At 57.2% G+C, this 23,753-nt stretch overlaps 2 protein-coding genes across 8 annotated transcripts; one reads left to right on the top strand and one right to left on the bottom strand.

Annotated features, from left to right (window-relative positions):
• Positions 1-900: 900 nt before the first annotated feature.
• Positions 901-20,401, top strand: B3GNT8 (UDP-GlcNAc:betaGal beta-1,3-N-acetylglucosaminyltransferase 8). Of its 5 annotated transcripts, XR_006056186.2 has the most exons (5): positions 2,776-2,856; positions 10,886-11,031; positions 11,356-11,445; positions 13,391-13,663; positions 18,237-20,401. XR_006056186.2 is itself a non-coding variant. In XM_060398615.1 (3 exons), the coding sequence occupies exons 1-3, from the start codon at positions 1,178-1,180 to the stop codon at positions 4,419-4,421; spliced, it is 1,410 nt and encodes a 469-aa protein (XP_060254598.1). In that variant the 5' UTR covers positions 901-1,177; the 3' UTR covers positions 4,422-4,565. The 5 variants fall into 5 exon arrangements, 4 of the variants coding, with proteins under 4 accessions (XP_060254598.1, XP_060254597.1, XP_060254596.1 ...); XM_060398615.1 differs by lacking the exons at positions 10,886-11,031; positions 11,356-11,445; positions 13,391-13,663; positions 18,237-20,401 and adding exons at positions 901-1,189; positions 3,193-4,565 and having other exon boundaries at positions 2,688-2,856; XM_060398614.1 differs by lacking the exons at positions 10,886-11,031; positions 11,356-11,445; positions 13,391-13,663; positions 18,237-20,401 and adding exons at positions 901-1,189; positions 3,190-4,565 and having other exon boundaries at positions 2,688-2,856.
• BCKDHA (branched chain keto acid dehydrogenase E1 subunit alpha) lies at positions 4,920-23,535 on the bottom strand. 3 transcript variants are annotated; one of them, XM_060397833.1, is made up of 9 exons: positions 20,644-23,535; positions 14,373-14,558; positions 14,181-14,267; positions 10,676-10,784; positions 8,576-8,737; positions 6,977-7,183; positions 6,737-6,878; positions 6,353-6,524; positions 4,920-5,449 (listed from the first exon to the last, which is right to left on the bottom strand). In XM_060397833.1, the coding sequence occupies exons 2-9, from the start codon at positions 14,415-14,417 to the stop codon at positions 5,279-5,281; spliced, it is 1,095 nt and encodes a 364-aa protein (XP_060253816.1). In that variant the 5' UTR covers positions 14,418-14,558; positions 20,644-23,535; the 3' UTR covers positions 4,920-5,278. The 3 variants fall into 3 exon arrangements, with proteins under 3 accessions (XP_060253816.1, XP_042086623.1, NP_001119816.1); NM_001126344.1 differs by having other exon boundaries at positions 5,279-5,449; positions 23,421-23,528; XM_042230689.1 differs by lacking the exons at positions 14,181-14,267; positions 14,373-14,558 and having other exon boundaries at positions 23,421-23,535.
• Between the last annotated feature and the right edge of the window lie 218 nt (positions 23,536-23,753).

The raw sequence follows: 23,753 nt of genomic DNA, 5'->3' as shown, positions 1-23,753 counted from the left end.
TTACTGTACCCCTGAAACTAACACATTATTAATCAACTATTGTTGTTTAGACTCTCAGTCGTGTCCAACTCTTTGTGAACCCAAGGACTGTAGCTCACCAGGCTCTTCTGTCCATGGGATTCTCCAAGCAAGGAGACTGGAGTGGGTTGCCACTTCTTCCTCCAGGGAATCTTCCCAACCCAGGGATCAAATGTACGTCTCCTGCATCGGCAGGCAGGTTTTTTTTTGGTTTTTTTAAACCACTGAACTACCTGGGAAGACTCCAGTATAAAATAAAAATTAAAGAAGTAACAACCCAAGGCATGCTGCAGGATCACAGAAATGTTATCGCCTGGGGCTGTGATGAGATGCCAGTGAGGTGCCACGTGCCCTAGGGGGCCCTGTGGCTGCTGGGCATGACGCTCGCAGTAATGACAGCTCTAAAGATAGGGTTGGGCAGACTCCCTCAAGCGCCCAGCTCAGTCACCCCCCTCGGAACTGGCAAGCTCCCGTGACAGCATTTCCCCCCGCCAAGGTTACTGCTCATAGATACTGCTGAAAATACAACCCAGTGTTTAGGTTTGTGGGTTGCTGAGTTATGACACTTGAATTCCCCAGTCTGGACAAGTTTCTTCTCTGGTGGTATTGAGGGTGCTGACTGGTACACAGTGGGATCCAGAAACCTGGAGTCAGATCATCTGGTTGGATCCAGAGGAAACGGACGACCTCGAACCCCCGAGTTCCTGGAAGCCTTCCCTAACAATGTGGGGAGACCACCTGTGATCCTGCACTTGAAAACCCGGCCATGACCTCCCCTCGGGCAAATGCCTTGAAAGGGAGATCTGCTTTTCTGGAGACTTCCCACGAGCGCCCCCTGCTGTCACTAGGCCACAGGTCAAGCCTCAGCACGCTCCGGGGAGCGGGTGCTCACGGCGACCCAGAAGGGAACAGCTCAGCTCTTACACAGAAGGGCAAGACCTGCAGACAGATGTACAGTCAACACCCAAGAAGCCGCACGGGAGTGGCTTCTCAGGGTGTTAGGCCAGTGAGAGCGGACCTCATACTGCACGGAGCGAAGCTCACTGATACAAGGGCGCTTACTGGAGACTCTGGGTATAATGAGTTAGCGAGTGCAGCTGCTGTTGTCCTGACAGTCTTCTTGGTTGGCTGACTGGAACTTGGGACTCAACAGTGACCTATGGTTACTAAGGTGAGAAACCCGAACTGCCCAGGCATAAACTGGAGAGGGAGATCCAAAGACCCGGGGAGGCAAAAATGCAGGCTGGGGTCCACGTTCCACCAGAAGGCACCTACCTCTTTTAGTCACTCGACATGCGACCTCACCTGCTCCAGTCGCTGGATGGCTTCTCTCCTCACTGGCATGTCTGCAGACTAAGGCACGCAGCAACCGAAACTGTCTGCCCCTGCTCTGTGCTCCGGGAGTAGCTAGATGAGCCGAGAGTCAGGGGGCGAGACACCACCCCAGCCCAGCCTGGGGGGAAAAAGGCTTGCAGACCCCTTCCAGGGGCTCTCAGAGCCCTGCCCCAGCCCACTCTGGCTTTTACTCCATCAAACTCCATCAATAGTCCCCACCTTCTCCACACGCTCTTCCTCCATCTGGTCCCATGGGCTCCATTACTCAAACGGCAGTTGCTGACAGACAGGGTTCCTGCAGTGATTTGAACAGTTCCCAACCCAAGTAGGGGGTCAGGCCAAGCTCACCTGCGGGCGGGGGAGGGGGGTTCCCTCACTCTCACCCCAGGCTCCAGGAGGTCTAGGATGAGCCGGCCCCACCGGCCTGCCTCCCCAGACAGCTGTAGCAGCCCCAACAGCAGAGGCCCCTGTAGGGCAGGGCCGTAAACACAGGCAGACACCCTCTGGTCCCGAGGGGGCCGGATGTGAGCGTTCCCGGAGTCACCGTGCAGCTGTAGGCGGGGCCGGCCCAGGGCTGGAGAGAGGGACCAGCAGGAACGGACTGCGGCCCTGCCAGGCACCCAAGGGAATGGGGTGGGGGTGCGGAGGTCAGCCCAGCTCCAGGGCTCCCAGTGCTCCCACCGGCCACCCTTCAATGCCCCTGGCTTGGCTCCCCCTCCACCCACTCGCTCCCCAGCTCCTCCCCAGCTCTCGGCCTCTCCCTGGCTCTGGCTGTTCGCCCACTCCCGGCTCTCTGCTTCCACCCCGAGTCCCTCCACCTGCCCCTCCACATTCTCTCCCTACCCCTTCCCCCCGGGGTCCCCTTATCTCCTGCGGCTCCACCTCTAGCCTCTCCTCTGGGCCTCCCTGAGCCTCTCTCTCCACCCGCCCTGCCCCTGTGGTCTCCCTGGCTCTCTGCTTCCTCGGCCAGTGTCTTCTCCTTCCCTGCCCCCAACCCTGACTCCTGGCAACACCCCCACCTCTGGCAAGGCCCCCTGCCCTCTCAGCACATTCACTGCCCGCCTCCTCCCCTGGCCAGGCCCAACCCCTGGCCTCAGGGTTGGCCACTCTAGGGCTCTGCCTCTCCCTGGGTCAGTCTTCCACTTCCCAGCCCGGCTCGGCGGCCCTCAGCCTCACCCTCCCTGGGACTCTCTCCTAGGCCCCTGGTTCTCCCCTCCCGGGTCTGCCGGCTCCCATACACCTTTCCCGGTCTCACCAGAAAACCAGCCCTGACACGCCCCAGCCCCATCCCTCAGGCCTGCCTCTTGCCCTCCCCCGCTCCCCCTCTCCCTCAGCCCCGCCCCAGCCCCTCCCGGCCCCTGGGGCCCTCCCAGCCCGCAGCAGCTCCCCTCCCCGCCCGCGGACCGGCTGGGCTGGGCTGGAGAACAACACCCGCACCTCTGGACCGAGGAGAGAGCCAGACCGAGGCCGGAGCGCTGGAGTTGGCCGGAGCTGGCCCCAGAGGTAAAAAGGAGGGAGCAGTGCCTAGGGTGGGGCCTGTCAGGCGAGGACATAACCCCTGTGATCCTGACTCCTGGTGGGGCGGGGTGGGGGGGCAGGAATGCCGGAGTCCCTGGTCTCTAGGGTGGGGATGGGGAATGGGGAAAATAGAAGGCTCTGGGCTGGATGGAAAGAGCCAGGTGCCAGAATGGCAGTGGAGTGGGGATTCGCCGGTCCAGGAAAACCGGGCATCGGGTGGTTGGTGGAGGGCTGGGTTAGGGTCCGGACCACAGAAGCCTCACAGGAGTTGCCAGGGCCTGGCCCGGCCCCCGCCCCAAAGGCCTTGTGTCTCTTCAGCAGCTCCCACAGCCGCCCCTTCCCTGGGCCGGGTCATGCGCTGCCCCAAGTGCCTTCTCTGCCTGTCAGCGCTGCTCACACTCCTGGGCCTCAAAGTGTACATCGAGTGGACATCCGAGCCCCGGCTGGGCAAGGCCTACCCAGGACCCCGCAGCACCCTGCCAGGCCCCACGCCAGCCAGCGCCGAGCCCACCCTGCCGGCCAACCTCTCAGCCCGTCTGGGCCAGACTGGCCCCCTGCCCTTGGCTTACTGGAACCAGCAGCAGTGGCGGCTGGGGACCCTGCCCGGAGTGAACAGCACAGAGGCGGAGGACTGTGGTGCTTGGGGGGCCGCCGCCGCGGCTGAGATCCCAGACTTTGCTTCCTACCCCGAGGACCTCCGCCGCTTTCTGCTGTGGGCCGCCTGCCGGAGCTTCCCACGGTGGCTGCCTGCAGGCGGCGGAGGCCAGGTGACCGGCTGCAAGGATCCCGGTGATGTCCCCTTCCTGCTGTTGGCTGTCAAGTCAGAACCAGGGCACTTTGCGGAACGACAAGCCGTGAGGGAGACGTGGGGCAGGCCGGCCCCCGGGGTCCGGCTGCTCTTCCTCCTGGGGTCCCCGGTGGGCCAGGCGGGGCCGGACCTCGGCACCCTGGTGTCCTGGGAGAGCCGGCGCTACGGTGACCTGCTGCTCTGGGACTTCCTCGACGTCCCCTTCAATCAGACGCTCAAGGACTTGATGTTGCTGGCCTGGCTTGGCCGCCACTGCCCCGGCGTGAGCTTTGTCCTGCAGGCCCAGGACGACGCCTTTGTACGCACCCCTGCTCTGCTGGACCACCTGCAGGGCCTGCCGCCCGCCAAGGCCCGGGGCCTCTACCTGGGTGAGGTCTTCACCCAGGCCAAGCCTCTCCGGAAGCCAGGAGGACCCTTCTACGTGCCCGGGTCCTTCTTCGAGGGCAGCTACCCGGCCTACGCCAGTGGGGGCGGCTACGTCATCGCGGGGCGCTTGGCACCCTGGCTGCTGCAGGCAGCGGCCCGCGTGGCCCCCTTCCCCTTTGGCGACGTCTACACTGGCCTGTGCTTCCAGGCCCTGGGCCTGGCCCCCAGGACCCACAAAGGCTTCCTCACGGCCTGGCCAGCAGACCGCACTGCTGACCCCTGTGCCTTCAGAGACCTGCTGCTGGTGCGACCCCTCAGCCCTCAGGACAGCATCCGGCTCTGGAAACAGCTGCAGGACCCTGGGCTCCAGTGCTGAGCCCCGGAGGTGGGAGCGGGGAGGGGCGATCAGGGCAGCCCCTGAGGGGTGAGGAAGGAGGTCCTGGAATGGAGGCTACCTGAGCCCCTGCTGGGCCTGTCTTTTAGATTTTGAAACAAAACATGCACACTCCACGTTCTGAGACCCTGAGTTGTCTCTCTTGTCTACCGGAACCTGGGGTAGCATACAGAGCAAGGCTCTGCTGTCCCCTGACCTTCACACCAGATGCTGCCCCCACCCTGGGCGAGGTCCACTCTAATGGCCTAGCTGTCATGCTGGACACCAGCTCTGACCCGTTCTTCAGGAGACCAGAGGTCATCTCTGGAGGACCCCAGCCCCATGCTATTCGCTGAAGCTGACCCTCCAGCTTGTGAGAAGAAGATGACAGCTCAACAGTCTTGGCTTTACTCATCGCCAATGGAGGAGCTAGGGGAGTCCCAAGCCAGCCATGCTGGCCTTGCCTCCCAAGTCCCCACTTCAGGAAACAGAAACCAGATGTGGCAGGGAGCCAAACACAGAGACACAGTTTATTCACTGCGTGCTGGCCTCTCATTCTGAGTCAGGTTCCACAGACTGACCTGCCACATCTAGCCCCAGCCCTCAGGGGTGTCCAGTCCCAGAGGTGCCCTCGCCCAGCCCCTGGGAGAAGACCGTGTAACTCAGGGTGGAGAAGGGGCTGACCAAGGACCCCGCCCAGTGTAACAGCCTAGCGGAACAGGCCTCAAGTACTGCCTGGCTCCTGAGTGTGTTGGGAGGCACCTGTCTGAGGAAGCTGGCACCCTGCCAATCCCGTCTGCCCCTCAAACTGGGGCTGCCTCTTGGGGTAGTTGAGGCACGACCCCAGGGGCTGTGGGGCCTCACTTCTCGAAGTGGTCCAGTGGGTAGTGTTCGCCGTAGGTCTGGAGGTGACGTGCCAGAGACTCCTGCTGCTTGCGGAGCTGGGCAGGCATCTCCTGATACACGTCCGAGAAGATCAAGTTGGGGTTGGGCTTCAGCTTCCGCTCAGCCTGCTCAAAGGCTTCCATTACCTGGGAGACAAGGGGTGATGGGCAGGCAGCCCATCCCTCACCCAGGAACCTACCTCCTCCTGTGGGACCTCGGTGAGGGGTTAAGCCCCCTGAGCCTCAAGTTCCCACACAGACGATGGAAATAATCACCCTAACAGTGGTGACAGTTACCACCACCAACCCCAGCTTCTCCATCCTTAGTGGAACCAGGCACTGTACTAAGAGCACAGAATCATTTTGGCCTCTCAGCACCCTTAAGAAGCAGGCAACTCGGGAGAGGAAAGTGAGGCAGAGAGAAGAACGTGTCCATGATGTCAGAGTCAGGAAGTGCATGCTGCCCAACACCAGGGTCCACCCTGCCCACTGGGCTGCAATGTCCCTGGCATCTGATGACCAGGGCTGAGGGGGGCAGTGCACAGACTCTGGTGGGCACTTACACTGCATTTGGAGTAAGTGCAAGGCCTCAGACAAACTTCTGAGGCAGGTACCCCGTATCCCTCTTCAGAGAAGAAAGAGCTGGGGCCAGACATCTGCTGGGACACGGCCAAGATGCATTGTCTGGGCATTGTGACATCAGGGCTATCCCCAAGGCTCCGTTCAATGGCACTCCCCACCACGCCCCACAGCTGGGCTTCCCCGGTGGCTCAATGGAAAAGAATCCTCCTGCCAGTACAGGAGATGTGGGTTCGATCCCTGGATTGGGAAGATCCCCTGGAGAAGGAATACGCCAGTATTCCTGCGAGGGAAATCCCATGGACAGAGAGGCCTGGTGGGCTACAGTCCATGGGGTCACAAAAGAGTCGGTTGCGACTGAGCGACTAAACAACGAACACCCCCCCAGCCTCTCCATTCTTGCAGCGCTCCTTATGAAGCATCATGGCCCGTGGGGTGGGTTCCAGCCAGGGCGGGGAAGCCCTGCCTCACCTTCTTGCGGGACTGCTTCCTCCAGGCCTTCTCCTGCTCGTCATCCCACCAGCCGCGGCTCTGCAGGTGATGCCGCAGCCGGGAGATGGGGTGGTCCTGCTTGTCCCAGTAGTTGACCTCGTCCACTGAGCGGTACGCCGAGCTGTCATCACTGGTGCTGTGGTGCCCGATCCTACAGGGGGAGGGGAGGCCTGGGTCAGGCTACGGCCCCACAGGCAAGGGTCAGGAGGTTAAGGCTAGACTAGGAACAGAGGAGTGGGAATGGAATGGAGGCCAGAGGGTGCGGGGCAGCAGGGTCGTGCTGTGGGGACAGTGGCCAACGTGGGGGAGAAGCCGGGGACAGGCTGTCACGCTTGGGGGATGATGGGGGCAGCCAGCAGGTACCTGTAGGTCATGGCCTCAATGAGGAAGGGCTGGTTCTCCGCCACGGCCCGCCGCCGGGCCTCCTTGGTGGCGTTGTACACGGCAAACACATCATTGCCATCCACGCGGATGGAGAGGATGCCGTACCCGGGGCCTCGAGCCGCTGTGGGGACAGAGGCCGGCCAGGCCCCAGGGCTCAGTCGAGACCTGAGCCGGGAGGGGAGGCGAGGGGAGCGGAGGGGCGCCCAGCAGGGCCCTCACCAATGCCGTCCCCGCGGTATTGCTCTGAGGTGGGCGTGGAGATGGCGTAGCCGTTGTTCCGACAGAAGAAGATGATGGGGCACTCGAGGGTGGCGGCGAAGTTGAAGCCGGCGTGGGCGTCCCCCTCACTGGCTGCCCCCTCTCCGAAGTAACAGATGACCACCCTGTTGGCGTTGGCCCGCTTGGCTGCGTAGGCTGCCCCGACCGCTGCAGGAGCAGAGACATGCACGTCTCACCTGCGCTCACACCCCTGTTCCCCGACCCGGGCCTCTGGGGCTCAGGCTGGCAGTCGCCAGGCACTGAGGGGAAGAAAACACCTGAGCCCCCAAGAAGCTCCCCACCTGGTCTTCTCCCCTCAACTGACGGCAGCTCCATCCTTCCAACCACTCAGGCCAAAACCTTCAGCATCTTTGAGTCCGGTCATTCCTGTACCCCTCCACCTCCAAAATGGGAGTTAACATTTGACCTCTTCTTCAGCTCACCCTGGTGGTCCCAGCCCTGCCTCTTCGCTGCGTGCCTAAGCAGCCTCCCCGACTCCTGCTCCTCCCACCCACGCTGTTACCCTCTGGTTAAACCCTGAGCCAGGCCGACAGGGGACTTGCTCCTCTTCCTCCCCCAGTGGGGGTCCTCTGTGGGTCCAAGCGTGCTCAAAAATCAAGAGCCTGTATCACACCCAGGCTGTTTTCCCTGTAGGCCTTATGACGCCTGACATGCTCCACATGTTATCTGCACCAGATGCCGTCCATCTCCCCCACCAGGGTCAGCACCCAGAGGCCTCAGGGTTTTACTGCCTCTGTTCACTGCACCTAGAATGGTGCCCAGCACAGCGCATGGACTCCAGACATATCCAACTGACTGACTAAACTGCTCACCCAAACGGAAGGTGAGGGCCCAATCCCACCTTATGGAAATTCTACGGGATGGAGATCAATGAAAATGCTACCTCCACGCAGAAAGCTGCCCTGTCCACCTCCCACCTCAGACATAAACTGCTCTTATCTAAAACTCACTAGGGGCGAACGTGCCAGGGACTCTGCTAAACCCTGCACACATCAGCTCAAGTGTCTGCCCTGGAGCAGCCTGACCTTGTCTTTGCACTCTGTGGCCGCAGGCCTGGCCCCAAGCGGGTCTGCTTCACAAGTGGTCATCTTTAATAGAAGTCACACCGGCTGTGCTAAGCATCGTGCGCTTCTAGAGTCTGCTTCGGGGGAGTCAGACTCCGAAGACAGAGGAAGACCAGGGTTGGGGTAGAGAACCTGGGCTCTGGAGCCACCTGGTCCACAACATGAGAGCCAACTCTTCTTGGGACCTGCCAGTGACCTTTAGCGAGGAACCTGGCACACACTCAGTTCCACACGGCTGGCTGTGCTGCTGAGCAGACACAAGGTGAGCACAAGCACGGGAAACAGAGAGCGACTGTGCCTGCCGAGCGCCACCAGAGCCCTCCCACGAGGGTCCCAGAAAGAGAGATCTTCTAAGTCTAGAGCCCAGACCAGCGCTGGGTCCTTGCGCCCACCAGGAGGCCCCGGTGGAGAGGTGAGGCTCCGAGGAGGGAACGTCGTCAGTCTGCGTGTGCCAGGCCTGGGCGCGCGTTCTCACCCTGGGGGATCTGCGTGGCCAGTGGAGAGGAGATGGTGACGAAGTGGCGCTCCCTGCAGCCGTAGTGGACGGGCATCTGGCGCCCCTTGCCCAGGTCACTCACGTTGCCGTAGCACTGGGCCATGAACAGCTCCAGGGGGTAGTCCCGGTACATGAGCACACCTGCAGCAGGAGGAGGCAGGGTTACTCTGGTGAGTGGTATGGGGGCAGGCCAACCCCTGAAGGCTACCCCGTGGCCTGCCGCCAGGCCCCGCCCCTGTGCCAGTGCAGCCAGGGAGCCGGAGCAGAGCAGGGAAGGAACGTTCGGATGCTCACAGGGATGGTGCGCAGAGCAGAGAGGCCTGGCTCAGAAGGGAGGCTGCTGTTCAGACCAACTGGCCTCTGCTCAGGAAGGCCACATGGTTTCAGTTTTCAAAGAAGGAGAAATTCAGCTTGCCTGTTTTTTTTCTTTTGAGAAGCTACCTGATTTTTAAGTGTTCCTCTAATTCATTTACTTAAAAAAAAAAAAATCATACGAACCAAATAAATGTATGGACCATGTTCATGACTCCTGGACTAAGGGAGGAAATATTCAAACCTGTTCTCAGCAGTAAAATCCCTGGTGGACACCCACCTCATCATCAAAAGCCGCAAGCACACACCTCTCTGACCTGGGCTTCACACCACCTGGCTGGCAGGGCTGGCGGGGGCCCCATGCAGCCCCTCCAGCGCGAGGCCGGCAGCGCAATGGAGACAGGTTCCGGGAGCGCCGCCATCCTCAGTGCCCTTGTTCTCCCCACTCCAGAGACGGGAGACACCGAGTCAGCCAGGCGAGCAGCTGCCCAGCCAGGATGGGCAAGCAGGGTCGGCCTTTCCTCCTGCCCTGCACAGGTGCCCCTGCAGCTGCCAGGACGCAGGGCGTTCCAGGACCCGGGCAGGATGGCTCACTCCTGCAGAGGTGGCCAGGGCCCTAACGGCCCCCGTGTGCAGTGCCCAGCTGGCGCCCGTGATGCCAGGCCCTGCCTGGAGCCCTCCCCAGAGAGAACCACTCGGCAAAAACAGCGGGAAGCACTCGGCAAACCTGGCAGGGCCTGGCTTGTGGCCCAGTGCCCGGGGAAATCTAATGATGCTGAACCAGAGTCATTATCATGGGGCGTCTGTTCTCCCGGAGTGTGTGGGGGTGGGAGGTCTGGTGCAGCTGAGAGAAGAGACAGTCTGAGACAAGATGGCCATGCCAGCTGGTCCAGGCTCTGGACAGACACCCTGGCCAGGCCACATCTCCCTGAAGAGCTGTTCAGGGTGCGAGGCCCTGGCCACAGCATCGCCTCCAACTTTGAGGGCTTACTGCGCACCGTATGCCCTGTGCTGAGGGCTTCATGTCATCTGCCCGGTGAAACTGTCTTGGGAGGGGTCCCCATCCCGCACGGTGAGGACATGAGATGAGGAGGCTGAGGCAAGGTGCAGTTAAGCAACCTGCCCAGGATCATGAAGCACCTAAGAGGAAGGGGCAGATGGGGCTCCCTGCTGGGTCCTCATGCCAACAACTGCTCTGGAAGCCCCAACTTCAGCTCCACTCTCCCCCCAGTCTCTCCTAAACGCTCATCCGTCTTCTTCATTCCTAGTCTGTGACCCTTCCATCCTCTCCCCCGTTCACTTAGAAATGGTTAGAACACACCGTCCATCTGCTTCTGCTGGGTGAGTGACCTGGCACCTGGAAAGAGGCTGGCAGAGCCCTGCACATGTAGACAGGGCTCCCGCAGCCCAGCCTGCCCTCACTGTAGGCTCCCGGCAGCCCCACCATGCAGGAGTCACCACCCCATCGTAATCTCTATTTCTAGATGAGAAAAATGAGGCTCAGAGAATCGAAGTGACTTGCCCCAATCTAACAACCAGCAGGGCATGGAAAGGTTAGGGGCACAGGCGCTTAACTACAATATTGCCAGGCCTCTCGGAGGTGAAGCACCCTGAGGCTTCCCTGGCATCATGCCGCTCACAGAAGGGCACACTGGTAACTAATGTAGGCCTCACCTTCTGAGCAGGCAGGACTGAGCCTGACCTGTCTCCACGGAGACCACAGATCCAGGGCCCCACTTCATATGGCCCAGCTAAGGTCAGACATACCTGCCTCCCGGTACTGGCCAAACACTAGGTCTGTGTCGTCCAGGGCTGCCGCGCTGCCCACGTGCGTCCCCTCTTCGCCATAGTTGGTCATGTAGAAGGATATGCGGCCCTGGGGGTAGAGGGGGGCCCGGGGGCCAGGGTTCAGTGAGGCTGGGCAACGACAGACAAGTATCCAAATGCTGACTATCTGCTGACTCTGTGATTCTGCAGATGCTTCCTGAAGGCCGGCTCTGGGCCAGGCCACACTGGCATGCCTGCCTCCATGGAAGAAGTGCCAGGTTGGTCAGAGCCAGGGTGATGGAAGCTGAAGGTGTACCCACTCCACCATGGAGAGGCATCATGGAGCAAGGCCTAAGGTAAGCAAACGTGGGGATGGTGGCGGTTTCCAGAGAGCCCACAACAAAGGCCGGGAGGCCAGAAGGGCTGGGATGTAAAGTGTGGCAGGGGGCGGCAAGGTTGGAGAGAGGGAGGCACCTGCTAGCTGGATACACCAGTGCCCAAAGGGAGCCCCCCTTCCTGAATCCCTCAATCCCAGGGCCTGGAAAGTCAGGTCCCCAGCCTCCCTTATAGTCAGAAGTGGCCACCGGACACAGTTCCAGCCAGACAAGTGGAAGTCTGCTTTTGCTTTCTTGATAAAAAAGATCACTGCAGCGCTGCCATCCATTTCCCCCACTTTGCAGAGCTGTGAAGCCTGGACCTGTGGCAGCCATCTTGTGAACGAGGCAACAATTACAGGAAAGTCAAGCTGCCCAAGATGATGAAGCAGAAAGGTAAGAAGTCTGGGTTCCTGACTGTGGTACTGAGCAGAATGGATTTCTAATTAAAGACCTAAGGACAGAGAGAATGAGAGGGGAAGTGACAGCAAGAACACTGTGGGTCTCGTTTGGGTAAATGGGTGGATGGTGGCACCCATCACTGACCAACGGCCTAAGGGAGAAAGAGGAGCAAGTCTGGACAGGCTGAAACTGGTGAGGGACACCCAGGGTGAGAAGCCAAGTAGATCTGGGGCTGAGAGGTGAAGTCTGGCTGGAGACTCGGGAGCCTGGCACAGAGATGGGCGGTAAGCAGGGCTGCATGAGCGGTAACACACTCAGGCCAGGCTCTGCAGGACGCCCCGCGCCCAGGCCTAGCCTCCCGTCACAATCCGGGAACCGATGAATACTACTTGCTTCCAAGTGGAGGGCCAATTAAAAGTTAATTGACCGCGCAGTGCCAAGTGAGTGGGTGGATGCTGAGCGCTTGGCTGGGCTGTCTAGGTTGGCGTGGGGAGAGGCCTGAGAGGGGGGAATCCCAAGGAAACGGGACCTGGGCTAGTGGCAGAGGCCACTGGCTGCCTATCCAGCGTCCAATCCCTCTTCTCTTTACTAACAGGTCTCCCTGCACCAGCAGCAGCCACTGCCCAGACTAACAGACTACTTTCTCAGTGTCCCTGGCAGCTGGGAGTGACCAGTGACACCTGTGGTGTTATTTGGTGGGACTACCTAGAAGTTCTATAAATGTGGGCGTGGGGAGATACCTGGGCAGTGCCGTGTCTGACCTTCCACCTTCCACTTCCTGCCTGGGGTGAGACGTGATGGAGGGCTCCAGCAGCCACTGGGTTCCTGAGGGGCCCTAGAGGCTAGAAGCCAGCGCTAGCTGTCCAGTGACATTGTGGTGCATCAGTCCTGACCACCTGTTTCCACATTTTTTATGCAAGAGAAGGAAACTACTAATCTGTTTAAACTATTGCTTTTATTTTTGTCAGGATTTGGGGGGTGTTGAGGGAGGGCTGACTGCTACTTATAGCTGAGTGTCATCCAAGCTAATAAAGGCTGGAACCTGACGGCCAAGCTGATCTTACTGAGGGTCCCCAGTGTCGGCCAATGGACAAGTGACCTGATGTGTGGGTCTCATGGAACTCCCACTCCCACCTTCTGGGATGTGTTCTCTTGTTATTTCTACTTTTTTTCTTTAATACACTAAAGAAACTGAGGCAAAGACAAGAAAAACCATCTGCCTAAAGTCCCAGTCGTGACTTGGGTCCATGTCCTCAGGTTCCAAAGGTCCCGTGTGCACAGTCAATCCAGGGGCAGGAAGAGCCCATGAACAGGAGCGGATGGGGGGCGGGGCCTGGCCCTGAGGCTGTGCAGAGGGGAGCAGATGGCTGAGCGCCACAATGGGAGACAGGGCAGACAGGAAGGGCCGGTCTTGATCTTGTGGACGACAGGAGCCAAGGGAAGTTTCTGGGCAGGGTGGCGAACCCACACACAGCGCTGCTGTGAGCTGGCTGCCCGCATGATCTGCTTGGAACTGTCCTCGGTGGGCCTCTTCAGTCCACAGTGGGGTCACCTGGGGGCTTGATGCAAGTGCAGATTCCCAAGCCCATCCCCACTTCTGACCCAGCAGCGGTGGTGGAAGCTGAGGGACAGCCGGCATTCTCCCACTTTTCTAACAGGAACCCCGTGCCCCTGCTCTTAAGTCTCTGCAGCCCAGGAAGGACAGACGCCAGGCCTCTGCGCCCATGGTTCCCAGGCATGGGCACACGGCCTCGGCCTGGCCTGTCAATCTCACGGGTTGGTTCAGAGAGGAATCTGTCTGTGACCAAAGCCTGGCCAATCAGCATCAGCCCTGGGCCTTCTGCTGGAATGTTAGGGACACTCTCTTTCCACTGCTAAGCAGAGGAGATAGTAACTGCGAGGCTGGTATCCATGACCAATGCGTTTCACTGTTTCTCAGGCTATTATGTGCACGGCCATCAACCCTCGCAGCAACCCCATAAAGTAGCTAGAGACCAGCAAGCTGAAGCACTGGGAGGCTGAGCAACTTTCTCACGACCACAAAGCTGGAGGGTGACAGAATGGACTCTGACTGCAGTCCTGCTCCAGAGCCTGCACCCCGAACCGTCTCACTGGCCCCTCTGTGAGTCTGGAGCTTCCAGAGACCACTGCGGCTTGAGCATGAGGGAAGCCCAGGCAAAGCAGAGTGGAAGACACTCGGGGAGAGAAACAGGTTTGATAACATTTTTTGAGCCCCAGGGTACAGCTGTGCCTGAAATAGGGCCTTGTAGACTTGCAGCTATTCGAGTCAGCAAGCTTCCTCTCTGCTGACACTGCTGAGCCTAGGTCTCTGTCTGCTGAAGCTAACACTGCTGGGTGTCCCTCCACAGCACACTGGACACAGGCATTCCAGGAAGCGCCGAGGGCCGCCCTGTTCTCAGGACTGCGAGTGTCTGAGACGTAGGGCCATCCAGTCTTCTCCTGTCTTGCCGCCCCCAGCACAGCTAAGCCCCAGCCCAGCAGACAACAGGCTTCCTGTGATCCGGTTCAACCTTCTGCCCTGGGGCAGGACCACCCCTCATCTTCTTCCTCCAGAGCCCCAGGAGAACCCCAGGAGGTCTAAGGACCACAATTCAGGGATCTCCATTCCACTCCCCCTTCTCCGGGTGCTGTCTGTAGGCCTAGACACAGGTAGGGTGGGCAGGACCTCAGGTAATCCCAGGCCCCCTCCCCAGCCCATCCCCACGCACCTGCCTCTGGGACTCATAGAGGATGCGGTCCATGGTGTTTAGCAAGGTCATGCTCTTGTAGAATTTGAGCACCTTCTCCTGGGGCAGCTGCAGACAGAGGCACAGACAGACATGGGCCACCTGGGGCCAGAGAGGAGATGGGCAAGGGGCTTGGGCGTGGGAGGCACGAGGTCAAGGGAGGTGGCCTCTTACATGGGGATCCTCGCTGGGGTTGATGATCTGGCCCTGCCGGTCCATGACCCGGTAGATGGGGATCCCAGAGATGACATTGGGCTGAATGAACTCGAGCTTGTCTATGAACTCCGCTGAGGCCCCTGGGAACTGCGGCTTGTCATCCAGGGACGAGAAGTGCCGCTGTTGCTGCCACCTGTGGGTATGCTGGGGAGAGAGTGTGGAGCGGAACACCCAGGTCAGGAGCAGCAGAGAAGTTCCCTGTGCTGACAGGCAGTGTTGCTGGTGATGCAGCCGCCAGGCCGCAGTGGACTCTGGGGCCCGACACACAAGGTCTCATTTCCCGCTCCATCACCTTCCCAGTGTGTGACCTCAGGCAGGTTCCTATAACCACCCTGAGTCTTGGCTCCTCAGCTGTAAAACTGGGGTGAAAATCATAGCATCTATCACACAACGCTGTTGTAAAGCTTAAATGATCTAATAAAGTGGCAGGTGGCTCAGGAACTGGTAGCTCTAAGAGGCCCAAATTCCTCTCCCGGCATTCAAGGACTCTCAAGGCTGACCGAAGCTAGCCCCTCTTCTCATCTCCCATGGTGACCCCCACAAACACACACCCAGATATGCTCTTCACCGACCCCTCTACCCACAAGGAGACCGCTCTAAGCCAGTCTCTCAGCTTAGAGTTTACGTCTGGGAGCCCTTAAAAGTCAGCCTGCCTAGGCTCAAATCCCTTGCTGTGACCATGGGAATGAGCGTCTCCCTCCTCAAGTCTCCCCTTTCTCATCTGTAACATGGGGAACACCTCATGGAAACACAGGGAGGCTTAGACAAAAGCACACGTATAAAACGGTGAGCAGAATATTTATACCTATCACGAAGGTGCAAAGTAATGCTGATCCTCGTTCCCACATCTCTGCTCTCATCTGCACTAGAAGGCCTCCTCCCCCATCTCCTGGCAAAGAGCTCCACATGCTTCGCTGCCCTCTCCAGGCCTAACCCCCTCCAGGAGCCCAGACTGACTCATTCAACAAATATTTGAGCACCTGCTTCGTTCCACAGCCTGTGCTGGTCTGTGGGGACCTAAGAGAGGCAAGACACCTGCCCCTGCCACACAGCAGGGAAGACAGAGCCCCAGCAAGTAACCCTGGGGGGCCAAGGGTGATGTGTGTTCTTCCAGGAGAAGCTGTGGGGTAAGAGCAGAGTGGAAAGAGGGGACAGTTCCCCTGAGGAAGTGATGTGAGAGCTGGGACCTGAAGGATATCCAGGAGTCAGGGAAGGAGCATTCGAGGCTGGGGTAACAGAACACGCGGGCTTCCCAGGTGGCTCTAGTGATAAAGAACCCGCCTGACGATATGGGAGATGTAAGAGATGTGGGTTTGATCCCTGGGTTGGGGAGATCCCCTGGAGAATGGCATGGCAATCCACTCCAGTATCCTTGCCTGTATTCTGCCTCAGATATGCAGATGACACCACCTTTACAGCAGAAAGCAAAGTGAAACTGAGCACCCTCTTGATGAAAGAGGAGACTGAAAAAGCTGGCTTAAAACTCAACGTTCAAACAACGAAGATCATGGCATCTGGTCCCACCACTTCATGGCAAATAAATGGGGAAACAACGGAAACAGTTAGAGACTTTATTTTCTTGGGCTCCAAAATCACTGCAGATGGTGACTGCAGCCATGAAATTAAAAGACACTTGCTCCTTGGAAGAAAAACTATGACCAAGCTGGACAGCATATTAAAAGCAGAGACATTACTTTGCCAACAAAGGTCTGTCTAGTCAAAGCTATGGTTTTTCCAGTAGTCATGTATGGATGCGAGTTTGACTGTGAAGAATGCTGAGCACTGAAGAACTGATGCTTCTGAACCATGGTGTTGGAGAAGATTCTTGAGTCCCTTGGACTCCAAGGAGATCCAACCAGTCCATCCTAAAGGAAATCAGTCCTGAATATTCATTGAAGGGACTGATATTGAAGCTGAAGCTCCAATACTTTGATGTTGGCAAAGACTGAAGGCAGAGGGGACGACAGAGGATAATATAGTTGAATGGCATCACTGATTCAATGAACATGAGTTTGAGCAAGCTCCAGGAATTGGTGATGGACAGGGAGACCTGGTGTGCTGCAGTCCATGGGGTCGCAAAGAGTCGAACACGACTGAGCAACTGAACTGAACTGATTCTTGCCTGGAGAATCCCATGGACAGAGGAGCCTAGCTGGTTACATAGTCCATGGGGTCCCAAAGAGTCGGACATGACTGAAGTGACTTAGCATGCATGCACGGCAGAACAGGCAGAAGGCAGAACGTGAGGAGTGGCATGTATCTGTGGAACGCGGGAGGAGTCCTGTGGGAAACACTGCAGCCCCCGGCTCAGAGGCGGCCTGGGAAAGCCCAGGAGAAGGCCACATGCGCACCAGGAGAACTGATCCCATTTCTCAGCTCTCCAGTTAGCCTTGAACCACCTCAGTGTCACAACAGAGCCTCTTTATTAAGCCCAAGCAGGGTGCCAGGCTGACGTCCCAAGATACAGCCCTCACTGCTCAGAGCACGTCTGGGAGGCAGGGAGCACTTACTCTCGCCCTTCAGACGAGGAAGCCGAGGCTTAGGGTGGCTGTATCAATTCCTGCACCAGGCCGCAGAGCTAAACCAGACAGATAAGTCGAGACTGGGCTTCAAACCTGGGCAGGGCTGACAGCCAGACCCCCAAGCCCAGGTTCCCCACTTCCCACAGGTCCCCAGGGTCCTCTCTCAGCTGGCTAACCATGGCTTCACCTCCCAGAGGAACTGAAGCACACCACCTGGGCTCGTCCTGAGCTAGGTCTCACACGAGGGTGCGCAAATGGGTTCCCCACCTCCCTCCTTTAACTGAGGCAAAGAGGCCAGTGGGGGAATGTGAACGAGTGTGCTTTTCTCTGCATTTGTGGTGGTGAAGAAATACAGGAAATTATGCTCCGATGGCAGGGCAGCTGCTCAGCTCTTGCAGACCACCCCCCTGCTTTCAGGGTGCTCACGCAGGCTGGGCCCTCCCAACCACCTGGTGGTGTCGTCTCCCCCACACACACCATGAGCTCCGGAGGCAGGGAGCATGTCCACGCAGGTTTACAGGGCACACACTTCAACAGGGAATTCCTGACCCAGTGCATGAATGTTCACTGGCTTGGAGTCAGACCAACCTGGGTTCCAATTTCTTAGCTCACTGCACAGCCCTCTGCAAAACACGGTGTCTCTGAATTTTTTCATCTGTGAAAAGGTGGCGCAGGGTTACCAGTAGTACCTCAGATAAGGTATGCAGAGGGTTCAGCACAGGTGTGGGAACTATTATATGCTCAAAAACTGGTAGAAGGGAGGAAAAAACCAAAAGCTAGGAAGAGAAATGAGAAAAATTGACTGGCACCTTGGAAAGATGGGAAAACGGGAGTTAGGGAGAAGGACTGCCTGCGTCTCAGACCAGATGGTAACTCCAGACCAGGCCCCAGTGGACACTCGAGACTGAGGTGCAGCGGAGACTCCATCTGGGGAGGGGCTCCGGGACAGGAGGCCAGGGGCCAGCAGGGCCCAGGAGGACACAGTCACAGGGCTCAGAGCAAACCCCAGGGTCAGGGCACGGCTATCTACCTCCAGAGGCTGGAGGGCTACCGGCAGGGCGCTGTCCCTGGAGCTGGGCCTTGGCGGTGCCCCCACATCCGGGGCCTGTAGAGATGAAGGTGGTACCCATGCCAAGGGTACTGTGCTGATTCCACGAGCTTTCAGAGGGCTCCACACAGTGCTGGCCCTCAGGAACAGCTCCATCACGAGGTGGGGGCGGGGCGGGGACGGTGGTGCGGCGGTGAATCACGTGCAGAGGATATATGCCTCTCCACCCATTTTCCCTTCTTTTTGGTGCAGGTGGGTTTGTTCTGGTGGAATCCTGCAGAAACTGCACGATTTACACAAAGCCTTGAAGCCATGCCCTCTCCCAGCACAGGACCAAGACATGCTCTGGAAGGCCAGGTCTGCCCCACAAGTACTGATGGGCAGTACTTGTGGATGCCATAGCACCGTAGTTAAGGACAAGGACTGCGAGTCCACCACTGCTTCCGGGATGTGGAACTACAGCTCCCTCCGTTCCTTATGTGTAAAGGAGGCTGGTATGCAGATTAAGGACCTCACGCCTGGCATATAACCAATGTTGGACAAATATGGGTAGCTAACAAGTTTGCCTGATGGCTATTGCGGTCAAACAAGGCGTCAATGAATATTTGCTCTAAGTCAGGCCCTGAACTGAGGGCTGGAGACGATGGGGAGAGATGGATGATGGACACTGAACATAGGAGTTACAATCAGGAGGAGCGATCTCAGAGGAGGCAGGATTGTGAAGGGTTTGGTCAGTTAGGGTGAGGGCTGGAGGGCTGAGCAGCCTGTGCTTGAATCCTGGCTCTCCAGTCACGTCACATTGGGCAGGAGACTGCCTCCCTGAACCCACGAAGAATTGCTACACCAGTTGGTGGTGGGAGGGTAAAAAGCACCTGCTATACCTGGAGAAGGAAGCCTTTTGCTATCTGTATCACTTGTAAGAGGAAAAGCCTCGGGGGAAAAGGAAGAGGGAAGCTGAGGCCTGCAGGACGAGCAGGGGTGAGCCAGGCAAAAACTGGGATGGGGGAACATGTCAGTTCTCCCGAAGGGCAAAGGCTGAGGCCAGAGGAGAGACCCTGGCACCGTGGAGACCATCTGGCTGCAGCACGTTAATGACAGCAGTTACGGATGTGCGTCTGGGCTACACCAGTCCCTTGCTGTGTGACGAACCCGAGGAGGGCACCATGACCACATCGCTGTAGAGAGGCGGCCCCGAGGCTCAGAGGGGTTAGGCAACTTGTCTGCCATCCAAGGAGATCGGGAGCGGTGATGTCAGCACATGAAGCCAGGCAACCTGACCACTACAGGGAAGCTGGAGAGGATGGTGGGGTCCAGCCTGGGACGGCTCTGTGGATGGGGCCAGGGAACCCGGTCCTCTGAAGGAGGTCCTCTGATGGCTAAGGTCACCTCAGCCAGCACTCTCTGGGATCTGAGGCACACTGCCCTCAAAGAGAGCTAAACCCTGGCTCTACTCCCAGCTGAGGAATGTCAGCGCCCTCATTAGTGGCCTCCCTTTCCTGGGGCCAGAGCGGGGTGGGGGCCTGGCTGGGGAGGCCAGGGAAGGGTAGAGACAGGTCAGGCTTTTTCTGGCCTCAAGGACCCAGGAGGTTTAGGAGCACTAAGCTCCCCAAGGCACTGAAGGTGTAAAGCATCCTTGCTTTGCATCAGTCAGAAACACAACAGTGTCACTGTCCCTGGAGAAAAACAACAGCTCCCATTTCTTGAGCCTTTATGGAGCGCATGGTGTGGGTGGCGGTAGTGGTTTAGTTGCTAAGTCGAGTTTGACTCTTTGCGGCCCCATGGATGGTAGCCCACCAGGCTCCTCTGTCCATAGGATTTTCCAGGCAAGAATATTGCCATTTTCTTCTCCAGGGGATCTTCTCCAACCAAGGACTGAACCCGAGTCTCCTGCACAGCAGGAGGATTTTTTTCCGCTGAGCCACCAGGAAAGCCCTAGGTATGTGTCATAAGCGCTTCCTAAGAACCGTTTCCTTTAACCCTCACCTCTCTCTGAGGGAGGCACTGCTACTGTCCCTATTCTACGGACTGAGACTGGCGGTCGGGGTGGGAAAACTTCTCTGAAGAAATGACCTGTCTGCCCACACTGGAAAGACCATATCCCTACCAAGGCGGTGGGAGCTCACCCAAGGGAAGGGAAAATGCCAGTGGGGCTGAAGTACAGGGAGGGGAGGGCACCCCACCTTGCCACCAGCCCCAGGTAGAGGCTGATGATGCACACCCAGTCTGGACTAAGCAGGATGCGGTAAGACCTGAACCGAAGTCCTGCCCCTGCTCCTCTGGGCAGTTCTGGAGTCCAGAGCTCCAAGTTCAGACCTCACCTCTCTGAGCCTCAGTTTCCTCCCCTGTAACAGAAGAAAACTACCAGTACCGTACCTTGCAGTGTTAAATATAACAATGGTGTGAGTTGGCCCTGTCAATGAGAAAGCGCTTCATTAAGACACCGCCAAGAGGGAGACGACAAACTACTGTTTCATGCTGCAATATACTCTGGGCACCAACCACATGGAGATGCCGCCCAGAGCCCTGGAGTTCTAGAGCCCCCAGACACACTGCCTGAACAGCAGGGTCCAAGAAACACTATTATTGATAATTTACACAGACCCAGCTTTGAGGTGCTCCCTGACTCCCAACTGGGCAGGAGGCACTCGAGTTACCCCACCTGCTAAAGCTCAGAGAAGTGAAATGACTTGATCGAGATCACACTTGCTTCTTGGGGTGGTGGCTGAGAAAACAACTCAGGACTCCGGGACAATCAAGTTCCTCTTCTCCCTGAACAACAAAACGTCTGCTAGAAACAGGACTGAGGGCAGAACCAGCCAAATGCCTCCAGGGCAACGGGGCACAGCCTGAGTAAAGGGCAGTGAAAGGAGAGGCAAGCGGGGCGGGGGGGAGGGGGGGGGGGGGAGTGGAGAATGAAGACTTCCTCCCAACACAGCCTGCCCCAACAAACCAATCAGTCCACTACAAGCACAACCTCCCAACCTGCCTCTAAGATACTATCTCCTGACTCCACCCTGACTGCCTAAAACTGCATCATCCAATATGGCAGCCACCAACCTCTTCTAGCTATTTAAAGTCATTAAAGTTAAACGAGAATTTCAAGTGCTCTGTCACACTAGCCACATTTGAAGGGCCCAGGAGCCATGGGTGGTTAGTGGCTACTGTACTGAACAACGTGGATATCATCACAAAAAGTCAGCCTGCCAGCCTCCTCTGTCCATGGGATTCTCCAGACAAGAATACTGGAGTGGGTTGCCATTCCCTTCTCCAGGGGATCTGCCTGAACCAGGGATCGAACCTGTGTCTCCTGCATTGGCAGGAGGGTTCTTTACCATCTGAGTCACGAGGGAAGCTGCTACTGGACACACCAGATCCCAGATCTTTGAGTAAATGCTACTACTCTTTTCTCTTCTTTTAACACTTAAAAACAAGTGAGATAATTAAAAGTGGAGAAGACGAAACAGGGACTCTAAAAATACACGGAGAATTCCCTGGTAGTCCAGTGGCTAAGACTCCACGTTCCCAATGCAGGGGGCCCAGGTTCGATGCCTAGTCAGGGAACTAGCTCCCTCATGACACTAGGAAGACCCAGTACAGCCAAATAAATAATGAAAGACCACTTCCCCCTGCTTCCCTCCCCACCAACAGATCTCACTCAAAAAAAAAAAAAAAAAAAATGGGGGGAAGGCAGGAGGGAAGAGTAGCAAGGAGTGGAGCCAGAAAGGAAGCAGCTTTAATCAGCCGTGAGTGATGCTTTCCCTTCTCCCACTCAGTCAAGCTCACCCTCACTCCACAGGCTCAACCAATGGGCCCTAGGGATGGAGCTGTGGAGGATCTGATTGCTCAAATCAAAACCAAACCCCCACAGAGACCAGCCCAAAGGCAGGGACTCTCCCACCTCCCTCTTGCTCCAGTAACCTTTTTGAAATTACCTGCTTCAAGTAACTCCCTTCTTAGGTCTTCCCACACATTATTCACAGCCCATCCTCCTCCCATTTCTCCCTCTAGCAAGAGCTTCGCCCCAAATTCCATTTTCCTTTCCTAATGGTTTGGGATCAGATGGTCAGACCCAGCCCCACAAGGTCTGGACAGAATTCCCGCCAAGGCCTTCACCAATCCAGGCCTTTCCCAGGTCACCTCCCTTCTTCTCCCCCCATTTCCGAGGTGAGTTTTTGTCCCATCCCTCCAACCTCACTTTCAACAGTGGCTAACACTCCAATTGCCCTCATCATATGCCAGATCCAGTTCTTAGCACTTTACATATTTAATTTTCACAACAACTCTATGAGGTGACCATTGTTAGCATTTTACAGAGAGGAAAATCAGGTCCAGAGAAGAGCAGTCCCTTGCCCAAAGCTACAGAGCTAGAAAAAGGCAGATTACAGAACACCGCCTCACATGATTTAGCACGAGCCAATCTTCTTAACCACTACTCTGTTATATGCAAAATCTCAGTTCACAGCTTTTCTCAAGTCCCCTGCCTCTGTCTCTCTAAATAGTGGTTCCCATCTACATTTCTGCTGTGCGAGCATGCCATTAGCAGCATCAATCTAAAAGGAGTCTGCTCCTTTTGACAAGAAACAAGGCATTTCTCCACTGTTTCTCAGAAATATGGAGTAAGTGCTCTGCCAGGACCTCTCCCCTCATTAGTTCAACAAATATTCACTGATCACCTCCGCCTTAGAGTGACCAAAACCAACAAGGTCCTTGGCTACCGTTCTATACCGGAGGCACAGGCGCCACGACTTTTTATAAGTATTTTATCTTTATTTATTTGGCTGCACTGGGTCTTGCAGTTATGGCATGCAGGATTTTTAGCTGCAGCATACGAACTCTTTAACTGCCGGCACGTGGGACCTAGTTCCCTGATCAGGGATGAAACCCAGGCCCCCTGCATTGGAAGCGCGGAGTCTCAGTCACTGGACCACCAGGGAAGTCCCAGAAAGATTTTTTTTTTAACGCAGTTTATTTAAAAATCAGAATTGGAGCAAAGAAACACGGGGCACCATAAAAGTCCCTGAAAGGGCAACTGATGTCTCTCTCCTCCTCCTTGAAAGTAGACCGTATTGAGAAGAAAGTCTTTCCCTTACAAACACAATTTTCTCCAGCTCCTGAGGGGAGAGGTCACACCCTTCTCCCGTATTCTCCAAGCGGCCTCCCCTGGGGATGGGCGGCAATTAAGTAACTACCTCGCTCTCTCCAAGTTTTCTCCCTCCCTTAGGGTCACAAAGGAGCTGCCTGGCTTTTCTTCTCCTAAGGAAGTGGAAGTTATTCCCTTGCATGTCCTGTCCAAGTGGTTCTCCCAGCCCTCGTCCTTTCTCTCACAGCCCTTCCTTCACTTCCTACAGGGACCTAAGGGAACCCCCTCTCTCTGAAGACTGCATAAACATTCCTATACCTCTTTCGAGAAAACTTTCAGGTGCTCCAGGTACTCACAGATCTAGCCAGCCCACGAGCCCCAAGCAGCCGCAGGAGCGGGAGGCCCGCCCGTCCCAAGCCTCGACTTGGTCTCCAAACCCTCGCCGCCGCAGCCGCCACCGCCATCTTGGCTGACCATCCCTCGGAGATCCGCCCCTCTCCTCGGCGAGACCGGGGCTGCCCCTTCATAAGCCTGACTCAAATGCCAGCAACACCCTGCCAAGAAACCATACGCTACTAGTTCTGCAGCCTCTGGGACACACATGTAGGTGCATAAAGCCACCTAACTTCCCAAAATTACTCTGACCGCCTCACGTTAGTTATTCCTGTAACCGGCAAAGAAGAGGACAA

This window comes from Ovis aries, chromosome 14, assembly GCF_016772045.2.
Source record: "Ovis aries strain OAR_USU_Benz2616 breed Rambouillet chromosome 14, ARS-UI_Ramb_v3.0, whole genome shotgun sequence".
In the NCBI taxonomy this organism is placed as follows: domain Eukaryota; kingdom Metazoa; phylum Chordata; class Mammalia; order Artiodactyla; family Bovidae; genus Ovis; species Ovis aries.
This window is presented reverse-complemented; position numbering and strand designations above follow the sequence as displayed.

Coding starts and splice junctions, on each gene's coding strand:
- BCKDHA (NM_001126344.1), bottom strand. CDS start 23,528: ATGGCGGTGGCGGCTGCGGCGGCGAGGGTTTGGAGACCAAGTCGAGGC. Junction 6,879..6,976: donor ATACCGCGGGGACGGCATTG/GTGAGGGCCCTG, acceptor CTGTCCCCACAG/CGGCTCGAGGCCCCGGGTAC. Junction 6,525..6,736: donor ATTGAGGCCATGACCTACAG/GTACCTGCTGGC, acceptor CTCCCCCTGTAG/GATCGGGCACCACAGCACCA.